This window comes from Rhea americana, unplaced genomic scaffold (assembly GCF_003343005.1).
Source record: "Rhea americana isolate MKP2758 unplaced genomic scaffold, rheAme1 scaffold_76, whole genome shotgun sequence".
Lineage (NCBI taxonomy): Eukaryota > Metazoa > Chordata > Aves > Rheiformes > Rheidae > Rhea > Rhea americana.
The window spans coordinates 2,545,320-2,562,353 of NW_028186934.1; the positions used below are offsets into that span (position 1 = coordinate 2,545,320).

General features: G+C 38.1%; 1 protein-coding gene across 2 annotated transcripts in view; it reads left to right on the plus strand.

Moving 5' to 3' along the window:
- Positions 1 to 14,263, plus strand: part of GOLIM4 (golgi integral membrane protein 4) — a 32,367-nt gene extending 18,104 nt beyond the window's left edge. Inside the window, exons 6-16 of one of the 2 annotated variants that reach the window (XM_085322266.1) lie at positions 636 to 718; positions 1,287 to 1,370; positions 3,501 to 3,668; positions 4,408 to 4,740; positions 5,818 to 6,056; positions 7,295 to 7,371; positions 7,846 to 7,958; positions 8,957 to 9,124; positions 9,824 to 9,892; positions 11,961 to 12,041; positions 12,367 to 14,263. In XM_085322266.1, coding sequence (XP_085178392.1) covers positions 636 to 718; positions 1,287 to 1,370; positions 3,501 to 3,668; positions 4,408 to 4,740; positions 5,818 to 6,056; positions 7,295 to 7,371; positions 7,846 to 7,958; positions 8,957 to 9,124; positions 9,824 to 9,892; positions 11,961 to 12,041; positions 12,367 to 12,516 — 1,565 coding nt within the window. In that variant the 3' untranslated portion in view covers positions 12,517 to 14,263. The remainder of the gene's footprint in view (positions 1 to 635; positions 719 to 1,286; positions 1,371 to 3,500; positions 3,669 to 4,407; positions 4,741 to 5,817; positions 6,057 to 7,294; positions 7,372 to 7,845; positions 7,959 to 8,956; positions 9,125 to 9,823; positions 9,893 to 11,960; positions 12,042 to 12,366) is intronic. The other variant, XM_085322267.1, reaches the window with a different exon arrangement.
- The last annotated feature ends 2,771 nt before the right edge of the window (positions 14,264 to 17,034 follow it).

Consider the following 17,034-nt stretch of genomic DNA (forward strand, 5'->3'; position numbering starts at 1 on the left):
GCAGAGGCAGCGAGTGTTCTGACTTGGCACCACAGCAGTGCAGTCACGCAGCAAGCTCTTGGACTGAGCTGGATTGTAGCCTACCAGCGTGGAGTGTGGGCAGAGCTTGCTCATGTCTGCTTGCAATATTCCGCTTCAACATAATGTAAGAGGTGGGAAGAGAAGCCCCTCTCTCCGGTCTCAGAACGTAAAGCTTTTTAAGCTGGCCATCTGGGCACTGCTTCTATGAGAATTGCTTCGTCCTACAGAACAGCATTCTCGCTCAGCAGGTGCAATGTGGGGGAAGAGGGAAGAGAAAAGGGTGGCTTCCTCTCTGCATTTTAAAGTTTAACATTACCATAATGARTTTTGCCATCTGCAGTCCTCAGCATGAACAATAACACACAATTCCAGTTGCGACTGGGTGCACCACGCTAAAATTTAAGCAAATCTTGCTGTCTTCTTGAAAATGTAAAGCTCTTTACTGAGTGGGTGAGAGATGTGATGTAAGCAAACTCTGTGATTGCTGTCATCCATTTTTACTATAGCAATTGTGTAGTATCTTATGCAGTCGATATTATAATCTTAATTTTGGTGCTTTAGCAGTGTTAACAACCTGACTGAGGTTCACTTCTATATGTGTTTCTTTTAAACAGAATCCCTGTATAATTTACGAGAAGAGAATAGACAGTTGAGAAAGGCTCACCAAGACATTCATACTCAGCTACAAGATGTCAAGGTAGGCTTTGCTTTGGAGAAACAAGGCAATTATTTTTCCCTTATGGTCTTGAATTTAAGTTTTATCAAGCTGGAAATGGGCAATGACAAAAAAATTGCATTTTCTCTGTTGTGGCAAAAGGGAGAGGAATATGGCTTAACTGAATTTCCTGTCTTTTGCCACTTGCATTCTAGCTGTTTTGCCTCTTCTCTTCCTCCTTCCTCTTCTCCCAAAAAGGCTATTAAATTGGAGGAGAGGCATTTACTATATGGACTAGAAAATGGAAGTTTGTCAAAATTAATGGTTTTAATCTCATCTTAAACATTTATCAACATTTACTCCAACTTCTCACATTAGGTATACAAATTCTGGCCTTTCAGATTTTGTTTGCTTGCATTGCGCTTGCTTTGTGGTTTGCATTTAGTATGCACTCCATGTTGAGKATCTAAGAGCTGTAACTCCAGCTCGGAATTTTCTTTTTCAAAATGAATGGAGTCATATTTTCAAAGTTCAAAAACCCCACTAGGTACTGAATTTGCCTTTAGAAAATGAACTTAATGTGAAACATAATGTTCTTCTTTTTGTATAGCAACAGCATAAGAATTTACTCTCCCAACACAACCAGCTTGTAGTGACATTGGAAGACCACAAGAGTGCACTAGCAGCTGCTCAGGTCAGAAGGGAAAGCAGCTTGCATTAGCTCTAACCTTCCTAAAACTTACTTCTCCTAGTTCAGCTGACTGTAATGTTATGCATGTAGCCTTTCGCATGGGAATTYGCAATTAGCACCATGCTGCACACTCCAGAAAAATGCATGAGTTAGAGGGTTGCTCTTAAGAAGCAGCAGCAGCAAATTATAGGGCTGTCAGAAAATAAAAAGCTCTAATATAGGCTGAAGTGTGCATGTATAACTGGTAAGAGCAGTATCTCCCCCTGTGAGAGATGCAGAATACCTCTCTTTCTGTCTTCTCTGCTAGAACTTCTATTACTTTAACGTCTCTACTGTGATACTCAGATGGCTCACTTAGGCCTGAGGAACAATATATATATCATAAAGTCTCATTTTGTGTATGACTAGAAGGTTTATAAAGCTGTACACGTCTGTGCAACAGAGGCAGAGTATATACTGAGGGAAGTAAACACAAGGGGAAACTCAAATTAGCTAAAAAGGAGCAGCAGCATTACCTTTTTAAATGTTGTTTTCAAATGAACTACATATGAAGCTTGAACCTTGCGGGGCTACTGTAGATTTGGCCAGCTGTACTAGTACAAGCTGTGTAGGCCACAGGAACCCAAGATCAAGACGAATGTTGGAACAGAGAAAGAGTGTCAGTGAAAGGGCAGAGGAAAAGCAACAAGGCAGTGTCAGGTTGTTTTTATAACAGTTTCACTCTTTCATTCAACTGGTTTTTTTAAGGTCCACAAAATCACAAGCAGCATTTAAAGGACTGGATCTTTTTTCAAGTTCTGCTTGTTGCCTTTTCAGAGGGAAAGATGACTGTAATTATTTTGCATTCTGCTTTGCTTTTAGGCCTGTTTTAATGGATGCCATAGTCTATTGAAGATGCTTCGAGGTGCGTCTAGCTTCGGAGCTGCTATTGTGCATTGCATCATGTCAATCTGTAGCACTGTGGATATTGTTTTGTATGAGTATTTTGCATTGTACATCAATGCATCATGCCTGTCTGCTGTACTATTGATTGCTATGATACCACGTAACAGACACAAAATGACCTACGCAGTCCCTGAGTGTGAACTTCAGCCAATTTGTAACCTGAATTAAAAAATGTTTGTGTGCACACATACGCACACATACACCCCTATATATATATGTATATATATAAAAATGATTGATATATATATATATATATAAAAAAAAAATCATATATGAAATTTGCCCCCTCTGACTTCAAAATGGGTAGTAAATCATTTGCTTTTTCCCTGCTGTACGATGTTGGATTAGTTCTTTTTTTTTTCCCCTGCTGGAGTAGGAGAGAACCCCTTCCATGGGGCACCTTTTGTATGTGGTCAGTTGAGCAGCTTTTGCAAACATTGTCTTTTTCAAAAACTTTTACTTTGAGATGATAATCTTTCTTGTCCGCTGTATAGATAGCTACTTGCAAACGTGTAGTAACCAGTCTTGTTTCTGACACTGGCCATTAAAACTTGTTGAAACTATCCTGATCTTGTACAGGGTTAAACAGCAAATCAAATAACATCCTGTTGTGTTTTAGGAAGACTTAGGAAATTCAGCTTTCCTTTTTTCCTACTCTTCACTGAAGGTGTTCTATGGCTTTATTTCCTTAGTTCTGTATCTTGATTATTGTCTTCTGTAAGATCTGTCTAAATGTTGAGGATTTGGCATTTTCATGACATGTTATTATATGTATATACAATTTAAAATTTGAATGCTGGCTCAAAACTGTTTTTTTCTTCACCCTACCCATAAAAGGAGATAGCTGTGGTGCTCCGTTTCCCTCACTTTAAAGCCTACAAAGAAGAAGAATCTCCTTTTGATAATTGTCCTGCCAACATGAAAATAACAAATCTTCATCTTTGTCTCTGGGTTTTTTTCCCAATATACTTTGTATGCATGTATACTTTGGCTGAAAAGATTGTGATAAATCAATGCTATGTAGTGCATGGAAGCAACCAGTCTTAAAACCTCATGTCTCTTCTCCACCTTGTTGTTTGCTCTGAATATCACACATTTCTGGTATCTATTTTGGCAGCAAGCTTGCTCTGGAGTGACTACATGTTATTAAGAAGATTTTTTGGATATGGTATAATGTGTTGATTTTAGTCCCAGGTGGAAGAATACAAACAGTTGAAGGACACTCTCAACAAAATGCCAAGCTTCCGACAACCTGAGAAGTTGGAAAAACCACGCAATCAACCAGAGGAGCCAGCACCTTCTCCCCACAGTAACCTCCCAGTACACCGTGAAGCTGTGACTGAGGAGCGTAAGGAGGTATAAAGTACTGACTGGCTACTGAAGCTATAAGAAACCGTTCTCATTTGGCGTGTGCCTTGTTTCTGACTACTTTGCTTGAGAACTGATAGTTTACTATTACTGAGTACTATAAAAATATTAATGGGTGGCGGTAAACACCCTTCAGACTGATTTTTATCAGCTTCTTRAAACAACTTACCCAAATCTTAAACTTTTGAATGATACACAGTCTTTAAAATTTTAGGTATCTTATACTATACAGGAAAGCTTAAATAAGATTTGAATAAATTCTTTTTACTTGTTTTATAAAGCTTTAGTGGTATTCTTAATATGCCAATTTTAAATCTGTTAATTTTATCTGATGCACAAAAAGAAAAAAATACCGTGCGTACAGTCTTGAGGTTACAGTGTCAGTTGTGCCTTTGTTTTATAAGAATTCTTAGCCAATAAATCTGCAGTAAATAAAAATATAAAACTTCCTTTGTAGATAGAGTTGTAATAGTTCCATGTCAGCTAAAAAAGAAATTTAGATTATTTTATGATTCTGTTTTGCAACATGTTGCTTAGTTGTACAAGGCCGAAAGCCAGATATTGATATCCCTTGGCAAAAAGTATATCTTGTTTCAAAGCAGGAATTTAGCTTTCCTTGCAGTGGTAAAATTGTACTCAGCTGGAACAAAGGTATCTGTATCTGGTCCCTACCTCTCTTGAAAACATGGAGTCTATAATATTTTTTGTTCTTGTATGTGTTTTGCAGAATGAGAAGCCAAAGGAGAGAGAAGAAATAAATACTGAGGAGAAAGAAGATAGAGCTGAGCGTTTTCATCTTAGGAAAGGGACTAATGAGGGCCAGCGTGCCAAAGACCTAAATATTCAGGACCAACAAGAAGCAGGAGAGGATGAAGAGCAACATGTTGATCAAGTTGAAGAGGAACGTAAAAAGGAACTTGAAGAGGAAGAAATGGAGCAGGCAGGTCAGCCTGAGCACTTAGAGGAGGAACAGGATCAAGTACCAGAAGTACATGAGTGGAAAAAACAGGAACAGAAAGAAGAAGAAACCAACATGTTGGGTGAACATTTCCATTCAGAGGTATGGAGCTGTTTTCTTTCCTACTAATTGTTGTTTTCATGGAGGCACCTCAGCCATTGCTGGTCTGTCTTGTGTTCACCTATTTTTACATAAAATTATTGTCATGTTTACAGAAAGTTTGGGATTGAAAGCATGCCACTTAGATGCACAGGACTCAGGCTAAACTTTAGCACAATATTTTTGGAGTGCTTGCCAAATTGAGCTATTTAAGAAACATTAATCCTGCTGATAAAAGCAACAGATGGAGAAAAAGAGCAGCCAGGCTGAATCCCACCTCCTACTTGAAATTTGTTCTGTGGTAGCTGATGGGAAGAAGATAACTGATGAGAATGGGACTTGCATTCAGCAATTTCATGGAGAGCTGTCCTGCCTTGTTAACTTGATACACCTCAGCAAATTGTTTAATGTTTCCTACTCAAATATATCCACCTTCCATAACATCTTTCCATCTGAGTATTTACTGTCATTTGACAGGAATTCTAACTGCAAGACAAATATTTCTAGAAGAGCCAGGGGAAATTGGCAAAGGCAAGTCCTGCTTTATTGTGCTCTAAACACAACCAGCGAGTCGTGGATTTACATTCTAGATTGGATTGCCAAGGGAAAATACATTTTACTGGCCTCACCTTAGGTCTTTTGAACACGTATTTTCCTGGCAGAATAACCATATAATTCCAGTGTGATGAGAAGCCACTGTTCAAGAAGTGCACTCTAACAGCAGGGACAGGGTAAGCGGTGATACAGWAGCAACAGGTTAAGTGTTGCTGGCTGTAAAGAATGTGCAGTGCCTCACTTAAGGCTCGGAGCAGCCCATGCTGAAACAGCCACTTAAATCAATGAAAGCATATTTGGTATCTAATTGTTGGTCATCCAAATATCGAAGATTCAGAAGGCTGTGTTCAGAAAATACACTTAAGTCTTCTCCTTGCTTAAAGTTAAAATACCTTTGCCTGTAAGTTTTCCCTATCGCATCTGCAGAATATTCCCTTTAGTTTTTGGTATCACTGGTTTGTGTATGCTTGTTTCTGGTCATTGAAACCTTAGATTAATTTATGATTGAACACATCTCTCTGACAGACAACTTTAACAGAAGCTGTAACAAAAAGATACAAGCCAGCTTATGAACAACAGCTGGAACAGCAACATATTGCAGCCCAAAGAGCAGAAGCAGCCGATCAACTAAGAGAGCATCAGGAATCGTTACACCAACAAAGACTGCGAGGACAACTGTTACGGCAGAAGCAGCTTCAGGAAAAGGAGATTGAGCTGCAGAAACGGGCAGAACARGGAGAAAAACTCTATAAAGAACAGCTGAGGTTAGCTTCTTTTAAAAGTCTGTGATCTGTGCACTGGGTTTCCTGGTTCCATCATACTGCTAGTGAAAAGAGGACAGTTTACTGCTATAAACACTGACTTTAGTTTCTAGGTAGTCTAATTGCCTCATCTCCTCCTTTCTAAAGAAAATCTGACTTTCTATTTTAAGCTTTTTCCTTCTCTTGTTTTTCATTTTCTATGGAAGCCTCTGAAGTCTAGAGTAATGATAGGTGTGCACAGCAGTGTGCACTCTTGTGGGAGAGGTTAGGAGTGCCTAGCTGCCTTGACTAAAACATTCCTTGTCTTRTAGCTTGCTTTCAACTAGCAATTGTTCTCCACTAAGCAGCAGTTATGATCATGTAGTACTGATGAGTTCTTGTATTAGCTTTGCGTTAGACCTTAGGCTAAAGTTTCTCATAAATGAGGCACTATTTTAAAGCAATTCCTTGAGGACTTTATGGATATGAGTAACTATTACTTGCATTGTAGAGACAACAGCATGACTTTAGGAAAAACAACACCCCGTTAGAGTCACAAAGTTTCTGTGAATGCAGTTATAATACTGTAGCTTCCATGTGCCTCTTGCCCTCCCTATAATACTCTCTTATGTTTTTGCTTAGTCTAAAGTTGTCAATGACAATTTTTTTTTCTTTTTGGAAACTTAAGCCTATTGAATATTATTTTCTGAAATATTAGTAGAGAATGATTAACATGACCCATATTTTGGAGTGTTTTGGTACCAGTGAGTTTTTATAACTTATTACAGTCAAAATCTTCAGCCCTTTGAAAATAATCACACAAGTAAACACCTTTTAGGATCAAAGTTGACACCGTTCTTTCAGCAAAATAACTGATCAGTGTTGTTCATTTTCAAGGCTCTTTATTTGAAAGGTTACTGTATTTTTTGTTTGCAATTCATAGTTTTTGCGCTTTGAATATGAAACATACCAGCTTAGGAGCTTTGCTAATACAAGGCAGGTCTTATCTCCCATGTTGATATATCAAGAACTACTGTACAGAAGTTAGGACAGTGTACTGAACARGAGTCTTGTTCTACAAAGTGTATTTTTTCAGGAAAGTTGATGGGGGAGAAAAAGAATATTAGGTAATAAATAGAAAAMCAACTTGAAACCTCTTCTAGCAGGAGCTGGGAGAGGGGCAGATGCATTAGGGTGGTTTTCTTCTTGAAGAAGGAAACACTTTCAGAAAATGAAATGACATTTTTCATTTACTTTTTCAGCCAACAAGGTCGTTATGATAACATGGACCACGATATTGTACAAGGGGAAGAAGAACAAGGTGTTCAGGAAGAAGGAGGTAACATAAAATTTGTCCCTACCGTGTTCACAGGTTCCCTTTGCTACTTTTTGTGCAGAAGTTTAATGTCCACTTCACTTCCAGTTTGGGTTCAGATGAAATATAAACTCAAATTTTAAAAGCAGAAGTTCAAATAGTACTGGCTGAGTTGTCAGACTAAAATACAGCTGTTGCTGRTGATTTTACTTGCATTCCTGAGAAGAAAATTGTCCAGCTGAATAAGCTATTAGTACTGTAGACCTCAATTCCTGGCTCTGCCAATGATTTCACTTGATCTCTTCAAATTATATATCTTTCTGTGTTGGTTTTCTACTGGTACAATAATTCCGTTAGCATTGGTTTTTTTAGATAAGCTCTTTAAGGAAGAGTTGCCTATTGTTAAAAACATGTACAGAAGCTAGTATATACAAGACTGTTTCTTGGAAGGACTAACTAGAAACTGCTGTAACACAAATAATAATAAAATTTTTTCAGCTTATGAACATGACAATCAGCACCGGGATGAAGGTGAAGATGATGATCAAAATAATGCAAATGAACAGCAAGAACCAGAACATCAAGTAGAAAATCAGCAGGCTGATGAATCTGTGAGTATACATTAAGATGCTATGGATTGCAGTTGCTACTGAAGTTAAAAGCTGGAAGTCTCATTTATCGTAATTATGTGTTAAAAAATAAGATGAACCAGGGGTCTGCTAGGAAGACAAGTTTGACATGTAGGATCTCATTCAAAAAATAGCACAAGTAATTAATCAGTGGTTAATCAAAAGTAGTGGTGTGATAGTGTTATTTTAATGGTATTGTTAGGAAAGCAGTTAAGAGCCAACTCAGTACCAGAGATGCCCACTGAAATAGTCTGGAAGTTTTCCACAGGAATCAGTGGTCAATAGATCAAACTTAGTTTAGAAGAAGCGTTAGTTCCTTAAAGAAAAAATACTTTGGCACTGAACATRGAGTTGTGACATAGATTGCCTAAAAATCTGGATGCCAGATAGTCAGTTCTGTACTTTCCACGTATTCTTTGGTTTCATGGAACATGAAATACATCTTCCAAGGCAGGTGTAGTGGGGATGCTAGGAGGCTTGGCGGGGGGGTCGTTTGTTTATTTTTTCCTTTCATCTTAATTTGAATAGTGAATATTTTTAAGGGACTTTTGCAGGCATGCTATTACACATGCTGAAGTCATCAATATTGGAGGATGGCCTGGCACTGAAAAATCTTGTCAGTTCTTTTGAGCTGTGTGCATTGTTTTTTTCTAACCTGGTCTTATAAGGCACTGTCTCTTCTTGGRTAGTCAGTAAACAAAAGGAGTTCAACACCCTACATGAAGTCAGTCAACAGCTTCAAGACAGTTTTTGGTAGACAGATGTCCATATTAAAGTTCTGCGTTCAGTGCTGAAGTACTTCTCTTTCAGGAACTGACACTTCTGTACTGATGAAGCTTTGACCACTGATGCCTGTAGAGAGGTTTCAGCGGGTATTGGGTTGTTCCTAACATAGCTTGTGCTAGGGTAGCTTTCAAGTGAAATGGAATTGAACTGTGAGATAAAAATGTGCATTTAACCCTCACTTCTGAAAATTGCAGAAGGCAGCAATGGAAGATGTGAACCCTGCTGATGACCCTAACAATCAGGGAGAAGATGAATTTGAGGAAGCTGAGCAAGAGAGAGAGGAAAATCTGCCTAATGAAAATGAAAAGCATAGAGAAAACAGTCAGAAGCAGGGACATCCGGGAATGGAGGAGCACTTAGTGGTCAGTAAAGTGTTCTTAGTGCACCTACGGATGCTGTCTTTCAATGTAGCAYGTCTTGATGTGAGAACACCAAACTCTTTATTTTAAAGGTTTCTTTTTAAACTATATATGGCATGCACAAGTAAGAAGTACAGGATTACTCCTTGCGATACAGTACTGTGTCTTSACCATTGACTCTGCTCAGCAAGGCTCTGTAGTCTCATGCTTTGGGGGCCCCCGTATTTGTCTTCACAAGCCCATACAAAGAGATCCTATCTGTATGCTTCCATGCTATTAACACTCACTCAACCAACTGCAGGCAGTGGTGTCACTTTCCTTCTAACGGCATTCCAACAAATTCTGCACATYTAAACTGTAAACTCCTCTAGGCAGAGAGAATCTGTATTTTTACGGCTATGGTCTTTAATGGCATGAATATTTCATTGTTTTCCTGCTTAGTATGAAAATCTTGCTTTATTCTGTGAAATGATTTTATTATCTTTTTTTTTTAATATATATATACACACGCTTAAAGTAGTTTTAAATTGTGTAGCCAGGTTAACATAGTCAGGCTAATGAACACACTATAGTATATTATGCTATTAYAGTTACTTTACCTTGGCAGAGTTTTCAGTTCCAGAACACACAGCTTTAACAGACAGTGTTGTAAAATCAATAGGCAAGCATACGGAACTAAATTCTCACATAATCTCTCTGCAGATGGCCGGAAATCCTGACCAGCAAGAAGATAATGTGGATGAGCAGTACCAGGAAGAGGGAGAAGAAGAGGTAAGAAAGAAAATGGGCATAAGACATGTGGACCTGGGTAACATAACAGATCCCCATTAACTTTCAACATTGGTCTCTTTTGTAACTGCAAAATGAACCCAAATTACTTTGTCAGTGGTAGTTTCTGACTTTATGAAACCGAGGAAATTTTYGCCATTAGTCTGCTGTCTATTGATACAGTGTTAATTATGTTTTCTAGTGCTACTCATGCTTGTATGCTGCAATCCATTAATCTTCTATGTAACTGAATATTAATTGTGCACTAATTGAAAAAAATTAAGCCATTCACAATTCAAGAAGAAACTTCTGAAAACCTCAAGCCCTCTGAAAGTCACTGCAAACCTCATTAACTTTGCATTTCTAATCACACACTGCTGTTCTGAGCAAGCTGCTTTCTTGGTCAATTATTTTTTCTTTASCTCTGATTTTGATTTATCTGTGCTCCTTCTAAGTGGTCCAAATTATTTAAGCCCTTACTATTCATGGAATCAAATAGTGGGGAAGCTGTTGGCATACTGCTTTGAACTATAGGAAAAGAGGGGAGAGGGATTTCTTCCATCATACACTGAATAGCATGCTAATCATGCGTGCACTAGCATATGCTGCTCTGCAGTTCTTCAATACATACACCTAGTCAATTGTTATTTACTTCATATGTAATAACTATTTACAAAAAGCCATGGAAATGGCTGTTCATTACTGCGTTATGATGAACACCTATTCCAGCCTATTGTCAAGACTAGCTGCTCTACCAGTTCAAGAYAGTTATTTAAATCAAACCAGGATGTTAGAAACTATGAATAGTTTGCCTTTGGCAATTACTCTTTGGCTTATAGGAAATAATTTGTGCATTTCATAAAGGACTACAACCAGTATTCCAACTGGAAATATTAAACATGAGCAGTGATTGAATGAGCAATCAAAAATGAGTTAATTTGTTATAATTAGGAATAGTTTCTTCAGTAGGTTGCAATACTATGCATTGCTGTTGTTCAAATGTTTCCATGTATGCCTTGAAGTGATCCAAGTTTGATAGCTGCTCTCCTGCTGGCAGCAATATTGAACCCCTAACAACTCTGTCACAAGGAGCTTTCCCTCCTGTTGGAAGCAACTGCTAAATACGCTTTCCTGCTACTGATGGAGGTTAATACAGAAAGAATCCAATTTTGCTGCTGCTGTTGAGAATATAACAGCAGCTGGTACAGGGGGAAATTCCTGTCAAAAGTAGCAATCACATCCTCACCATCTGTCATGCTGTGACAGGCACAGGTGGCAGCACTGGRTAGTAAATGCTTCCCAACCAGATGAAATGGCTGTTTTCCATAGGGACAGAGATAAGGCTTCATGAAAGCATCTTACCTAACTTACAGGCACCATTTGGACTAAGTCCAGCATTCTCCAACAGATAATCAAGTGTGCTTCTACAAAGCATGCTTCATCCAACTTTGCACTTAAAAATAAAATTGAAGTGAAGGAGAGGGCTGTCTGTTAGGTAAGAAAAGTGAGGTCAAGACTAAAACATCTGGAAAATAGATCTAGTGTGAATTTGTCATCAAGGAGAAGGTTGGAATAGATTACTCTTCACTCCCCAATCCCACTTGCTCTTTTGTGATATTCCAGAAGCAGTTGGCAGGATCAGTCAACTGCTGGGAAAATGTGGAGGAAGTTGCAAATAAATACCTGTATCACATATCACATATCAGAACTGAACCATAGTTCAGGCAGTCCACAGTGGGGTTTAAGTGTCAGTAATGACTCTGTGTTATGACAATGYCATTATAAAGGACAAGGAGAAAATGTTGCATGTTTAAAGTTACAAAATGAAATCAAAATCTAAATGTGTTAGCTGCTGAGGAGAGTTTGAAAATTGTAGTTAAAAATTAAATCAGCTGAATTTCCTTTTTGCTTTGTTTTTTTTTCCTGCTCCACCTTTAACCTCTCCCTGCCCTCTCCACCTGTTTACTTTCAGAATGAAGATTCAAGCATAGCTGTGAAAATGTATGTGCTTTTCCAATTTTCTGTACACTTCAAAGAAAATTAGTGTACAGAACATCTCTCTACTTTGCAGATCCAGGAAGATTTAACTGAAGAGAAGAAAAGAGAACTGGAACACAATCCTGAAGAGCCATATGGTGAAAATGATGAAAATGTAAGTACTGTGTGAACCCACAAACCTAATGATATGGTAACACTCAAAAGATGTACCACAGCTGTGATCATATTAGTGATATTACATAATTGTTGTAGCTTGCTTTTGATTGTAGATTTTAAAACTTCAAACTATCCCAGTTCCCTCTTGTTCATTCTTTCACCCCTGCATTGATTCAGGCTTCTTGGAGATCTTTCAGTCTTTAACCTCCTGTTTTTCTTCATCAGCAATAAGAACAGTCACTTATCCTTTTCTTTAACCTCATTTAATCTCCACAAAATTAAGAAAACTGTCAGTTCTGCTGAATCTCACTCTTTTAAATCAGGCTGATGAAAAAAATAATGGAGGGGCAGAGCAAGAATTGCAAGAGAACAACAACAAAGAAGTTCATGAAGACAATTACGAAGAGGAGGAGGAAGATGATGATGAAGGTGGAGCTATTGCGGCAAAAACTCGTAGACGAGGAGAGATGTAGTCCTCTTCTCTTTTATAGGTCAAATGCAGCAGACATGTTCCTGATCTAAAAACTCTTTTAAAAGACTATCTAAATCCAAAAAGGTTTACCTTTTACACTTTTTACTTTTCTATTAGATGCTCTTACATTTATATGAATACAGTATTTTGATACTCTAGACTAGCCTTTCTTTTATATTAAAGCTGTACATGAACACACATCATATAGGTCTCATGTTTCATAATTCTGGGAATGTTTTAAGGCCATTTTGGAATACTTTCACATTGTCTAAATCTGACAAAGCAGTACTTAGTCTAATTTCAGATACATTTAGCGTCAGAAGGAAGGTGTCTAGTGCCTAAACCCAGTCAACATTAGTCACTTGAACTCTCATTGCTTTTCTTGAAGCTACTTGCATGACTAATGGCTGGCCATACTACCTGTCCAAGGCACAATCTGCGATGTTTATATATGCTTATTAGGCCCACAGGTAGTTTARTTACTTATGATCTCATGAGATTACTAAAATGCTTGAAGATAAGCACATGCCCAGGTATTTCCAGGACCAGGCCTTCATTTTATAGTTGGAGACCAGTTATAAGATATGCAAGTTTTACAAGCTTTCAAAATACAGCCAGCTTAACAGCTGTTAATTTCTGCAGCTGTTTATATACAGTTAAATTATGCATTTATTTTAATGAGCATACCTAGGTACTTCAATTACATGCACTACATAGCAGATAATGTAAATGACTGTATGCTGAGATGATGTGAACTAGAAAGCAATTTAGACTTTGAAGTTCCATTATGCCAAATCTAAACACTACAGCTGGCACACAAATAAAGACTTACTTACAGGAGAACAACTTGGACATCCTAGTTAATAAGTATTTGTCCAGACGAGTAATTACATCACCTTAGTACATGCTTTCTGGAGACTAGGAAAAGTTAAGGTGTGTTAACTGAGTTGACATGATTGGTGCAGGAGGTCTCATACCACACCCTTCAGACTTGTAAATAAGTAGGAGAAGGTAATCTGGAAGGATTTCTATGATGTCCTCTGTTGCGCTTAATACTGAAAATCAGACTAGAGACAAATTCACACACAACTCTCTGAACAGCAAGAATCTCTACCACTGCATGCCTACATGTTAAGGGGTAAAAATCCCCCACCAAAAACCAGGCCTGTGGTAGGTTTCAATGAACATAATCATGGTGCATGAATATATACTATATTTGTATTGAAACAGACCCTAGCTATTTAATATATGTTAAAAGGAGAATGGGAATCTGGATTTCCTAGGCTATGCCCCATTGCTGGAAATGAGGCACATAGTAGCTCCCCATGAAAGTGCTTGTTAATATATAAAAGGGGAGGGTTTGGGGATTTTTTCCCTTTTTAATAATGGTGCATAACAATATTTTTAGTTTAACTTTTTATATGAATGTAATTTAATTTTTTTTACTAACTCATTTATATTATGTTTTATAGTTGGATTTCATTCTCTGCAGTTTTCCTAAGTGTYCTAAACAGTACTTATGTTTCATAGGAATATTTTTGTCAGCAAGTATTTTGGTTTTCAAGTTACCATAAATCAGATTTACCTTATGTATAAAAAAGTTTACATGATACTGTAAAATGTATAATATGTACATAATCTTCAGAATACAGTTATTTTGGTAAATCAGCCTGTATTTTTAATGTCACTGTTACAATATTTAATTATTTGAGGCATAATAAAACTTGACTGTAGTCAATAAACTATAATATAGCTGCAACAGTTTGTTAAACTATGAATGCACTATTAGGAGAAGTATATTCATATGTTTGTACAGCAGAGGCTGGTAGAGAAAGCAAAGGAACTAATAGCCGTGGTGGGACTTCCAGTGAGGGGAAGCAGAGTTAGAGCCAACGCTCACAATCCTGGTCGCTTTAACGTTCTGTAGGTACGTGGTCTTTAAATCATCCTAGCAACTAGTCCCTTTTTCCATCCGCAGCACTAAAGCATCTTCTCCTTTAGTGTCAGAATGTGAATCTTTCTTACCTTTCACCTTGGATATGAAAAAGGAGGGAGACAGGCCCTGGCCCTCTTACCATGTAGGCTTCTCCTACGCCCAGGAGCAGTCCTTTCCTGCTCTGCCCACCCCTGCAGTGCAGGAAGCCATTCATACCTTCCGTGTGGTGCCTGATCCTCTTCCTGCGCCACTTCTGTTACCTGTGGCAGAGGGAGAAGGCTGTTTGTTTAAAAAAAAAAAAAAAAGATACCAATACTAAGACAGGTGGTGTTCAGGAATACAAAGGGCTTGCTGTCTTCTCACAGCAAGTCTTACACCTGTAAAGAATGATACATTTCAAGCATTTATATTAATGTGCACAGCTTTTCCAATTAGAGACTGTAGTATGTGGCAACCCCATCACTGATGGRAACATGGAGAACACAGACTGTCTTCTGCCAAGCTCCAGGGCTGGTAAGTAGAATTTTGAGTAGGGAAAGTTACTTCCAAAGCCACCTGCAGCTACAAACTATCTACCAACTCTCAACCAGCAGAGCATCTTCACAGCAAAATATGACGCTTCTCTCAAGTCATGAAAGCAGTTGCTTAAGCAATTTGTTGACTACAGATAAAATTAAACAGGTATTCACAAGTTCTCCTGGATTGTTGCCCTTGCTGTTCCTAATGCTTTGGGCAAAGAGGGTGTTTATTAAGCATCTTTTATTTATTGTCAAGCGGTGGGGCTTTGCTCACATAACTTGTGAGCCTGGCAGAAGTCTGAAGAGGCCCAAAACTGCCCAGCATCAGCAGGAACAGAATAAGGGCTCCTCTTACTACTTGCATGAGCCAGTATTCACAGCTGATGCAATATTTACTTTAGCAAGCGTAACAAGTTCACATCTWCTGTGAATAGGCCAAGAAAGTCTTAATGAAAGCCTATTCTGTACTTTATCAAGGACCTATTCAAGTCAGAAAAGAGTTACTTGACTGAAGGTCAACTTTCTGAGCAAGATTGTAGTCTTGCTAACAATAGCAGTGTGTAATCTCCGTAATATGCCACAGCTACTGCCTTAGCAACTGCTGCTTGGGCTTTCTCATGAATTCCTGGCCAACCTGCGCAGCAAGCTCCTCCAAAGCTCAGGATCAGAATGTGGGGAAAAAGAAAAAGAAAAAAGCAAGCTTGGGCTTGGAGCAGGAATCATGAGAGAAGTCCTAGTGCCTGTAAGAGTAAATATGTAAATTAGAGGTTAATGAAGAGGCTCCTAATAGCATATAAAATATAGGAAACATTAACTCTCAGTGAAAAAAAGTAATACTATGGAATTCATTCTGTAAGTAAGTCAGGAAATCCTGCAGTGGCTCAGCGAGAATATTATGGCCCCACAACTCGCCCTCACTAAAATGCTAGTTCCTTGCCACAACTCCTTTAACAACGCTGTGCACATCAGGGCGTTAGAAACTACACCACCAGGCAGCAGGGAGGTTCCCAACAGTGGCATGCAAATACACATTTTATATCCAGATTTTGTCCAGATATGGTAAATGCCTGAATGCTACTTGAAGGTTTGATCCAACCCAAGCTGAAGAACAGGTCGGACATCTCTAATGCAAATGTTAGAAAAATCAGTGAGAGTAGAAGTGAAACCTGACTCTAAGACACGCTTGCCAATAAGGTACAGACTACTTTCTGACAAGTTTTAACCACTTTTGGTGCTGTTTTTTGTGACAAAGGAGTGGTCATTGCTAAAAACAACCCTTGCTTGGTTTTTCAAGTCTGAGCACGTAAGATGTGTTTACTGTGTGAATAGTACTTCTTTCTGCTACAATGCTACAAGCAGAAACTATATTATTACAGGCAAAATATTTGCAGGATGAAGGGAATAAGAAGGCCAAAGCAGTGTATCCAGAGCAAGATAAAAAGGTCTATTCAGTACACCTGACACATTATCAGACTTCACACAGCTTTCCTCTCCCTTCCTCAATTCTCATTTTAATAGTTCTTGATGATTCAAATGCAAAATTATTCATTATTTTCTCATCATCAACATTTAAAAGGGGAATAAAAAAAACTAACTTTTTTCATATCTCCTAGGACAATATTTTTACACTTTTATTAGAACTTCAGCATATTAAAGCGAGTTATCAGGGATTCAGCTGACAAGATTAGCAATGCTTTTACTTGTTCCTACATGCTGAAAGACATCATAGAAAATGTACATGCATGTCAATATCAGTAACCTGTGATTCCTTGAAAACACAATAGTTTCTTTAATAAATGTTTCTTTTTCCCAAAGTTTTTCATCTGCAGACCTCAAATCATTTTTAAAAACCTGCTAACCTTATCTTGGAAACAGAAACAGAGACAAGGCCATGCAAATGATTTGGAAAACGTTTTCAAGAAGAAACATTGATAACACAAATCAGATGATTGGCCTTAGAGTCCTGCTGTATCTTCTGATCAAAATCAGCAATATTAATCAATATTTAACTGTATCTGTCATCTTCTGCATGTTTTCAAGCACATAAAAATTTGGGTTTTCAGTG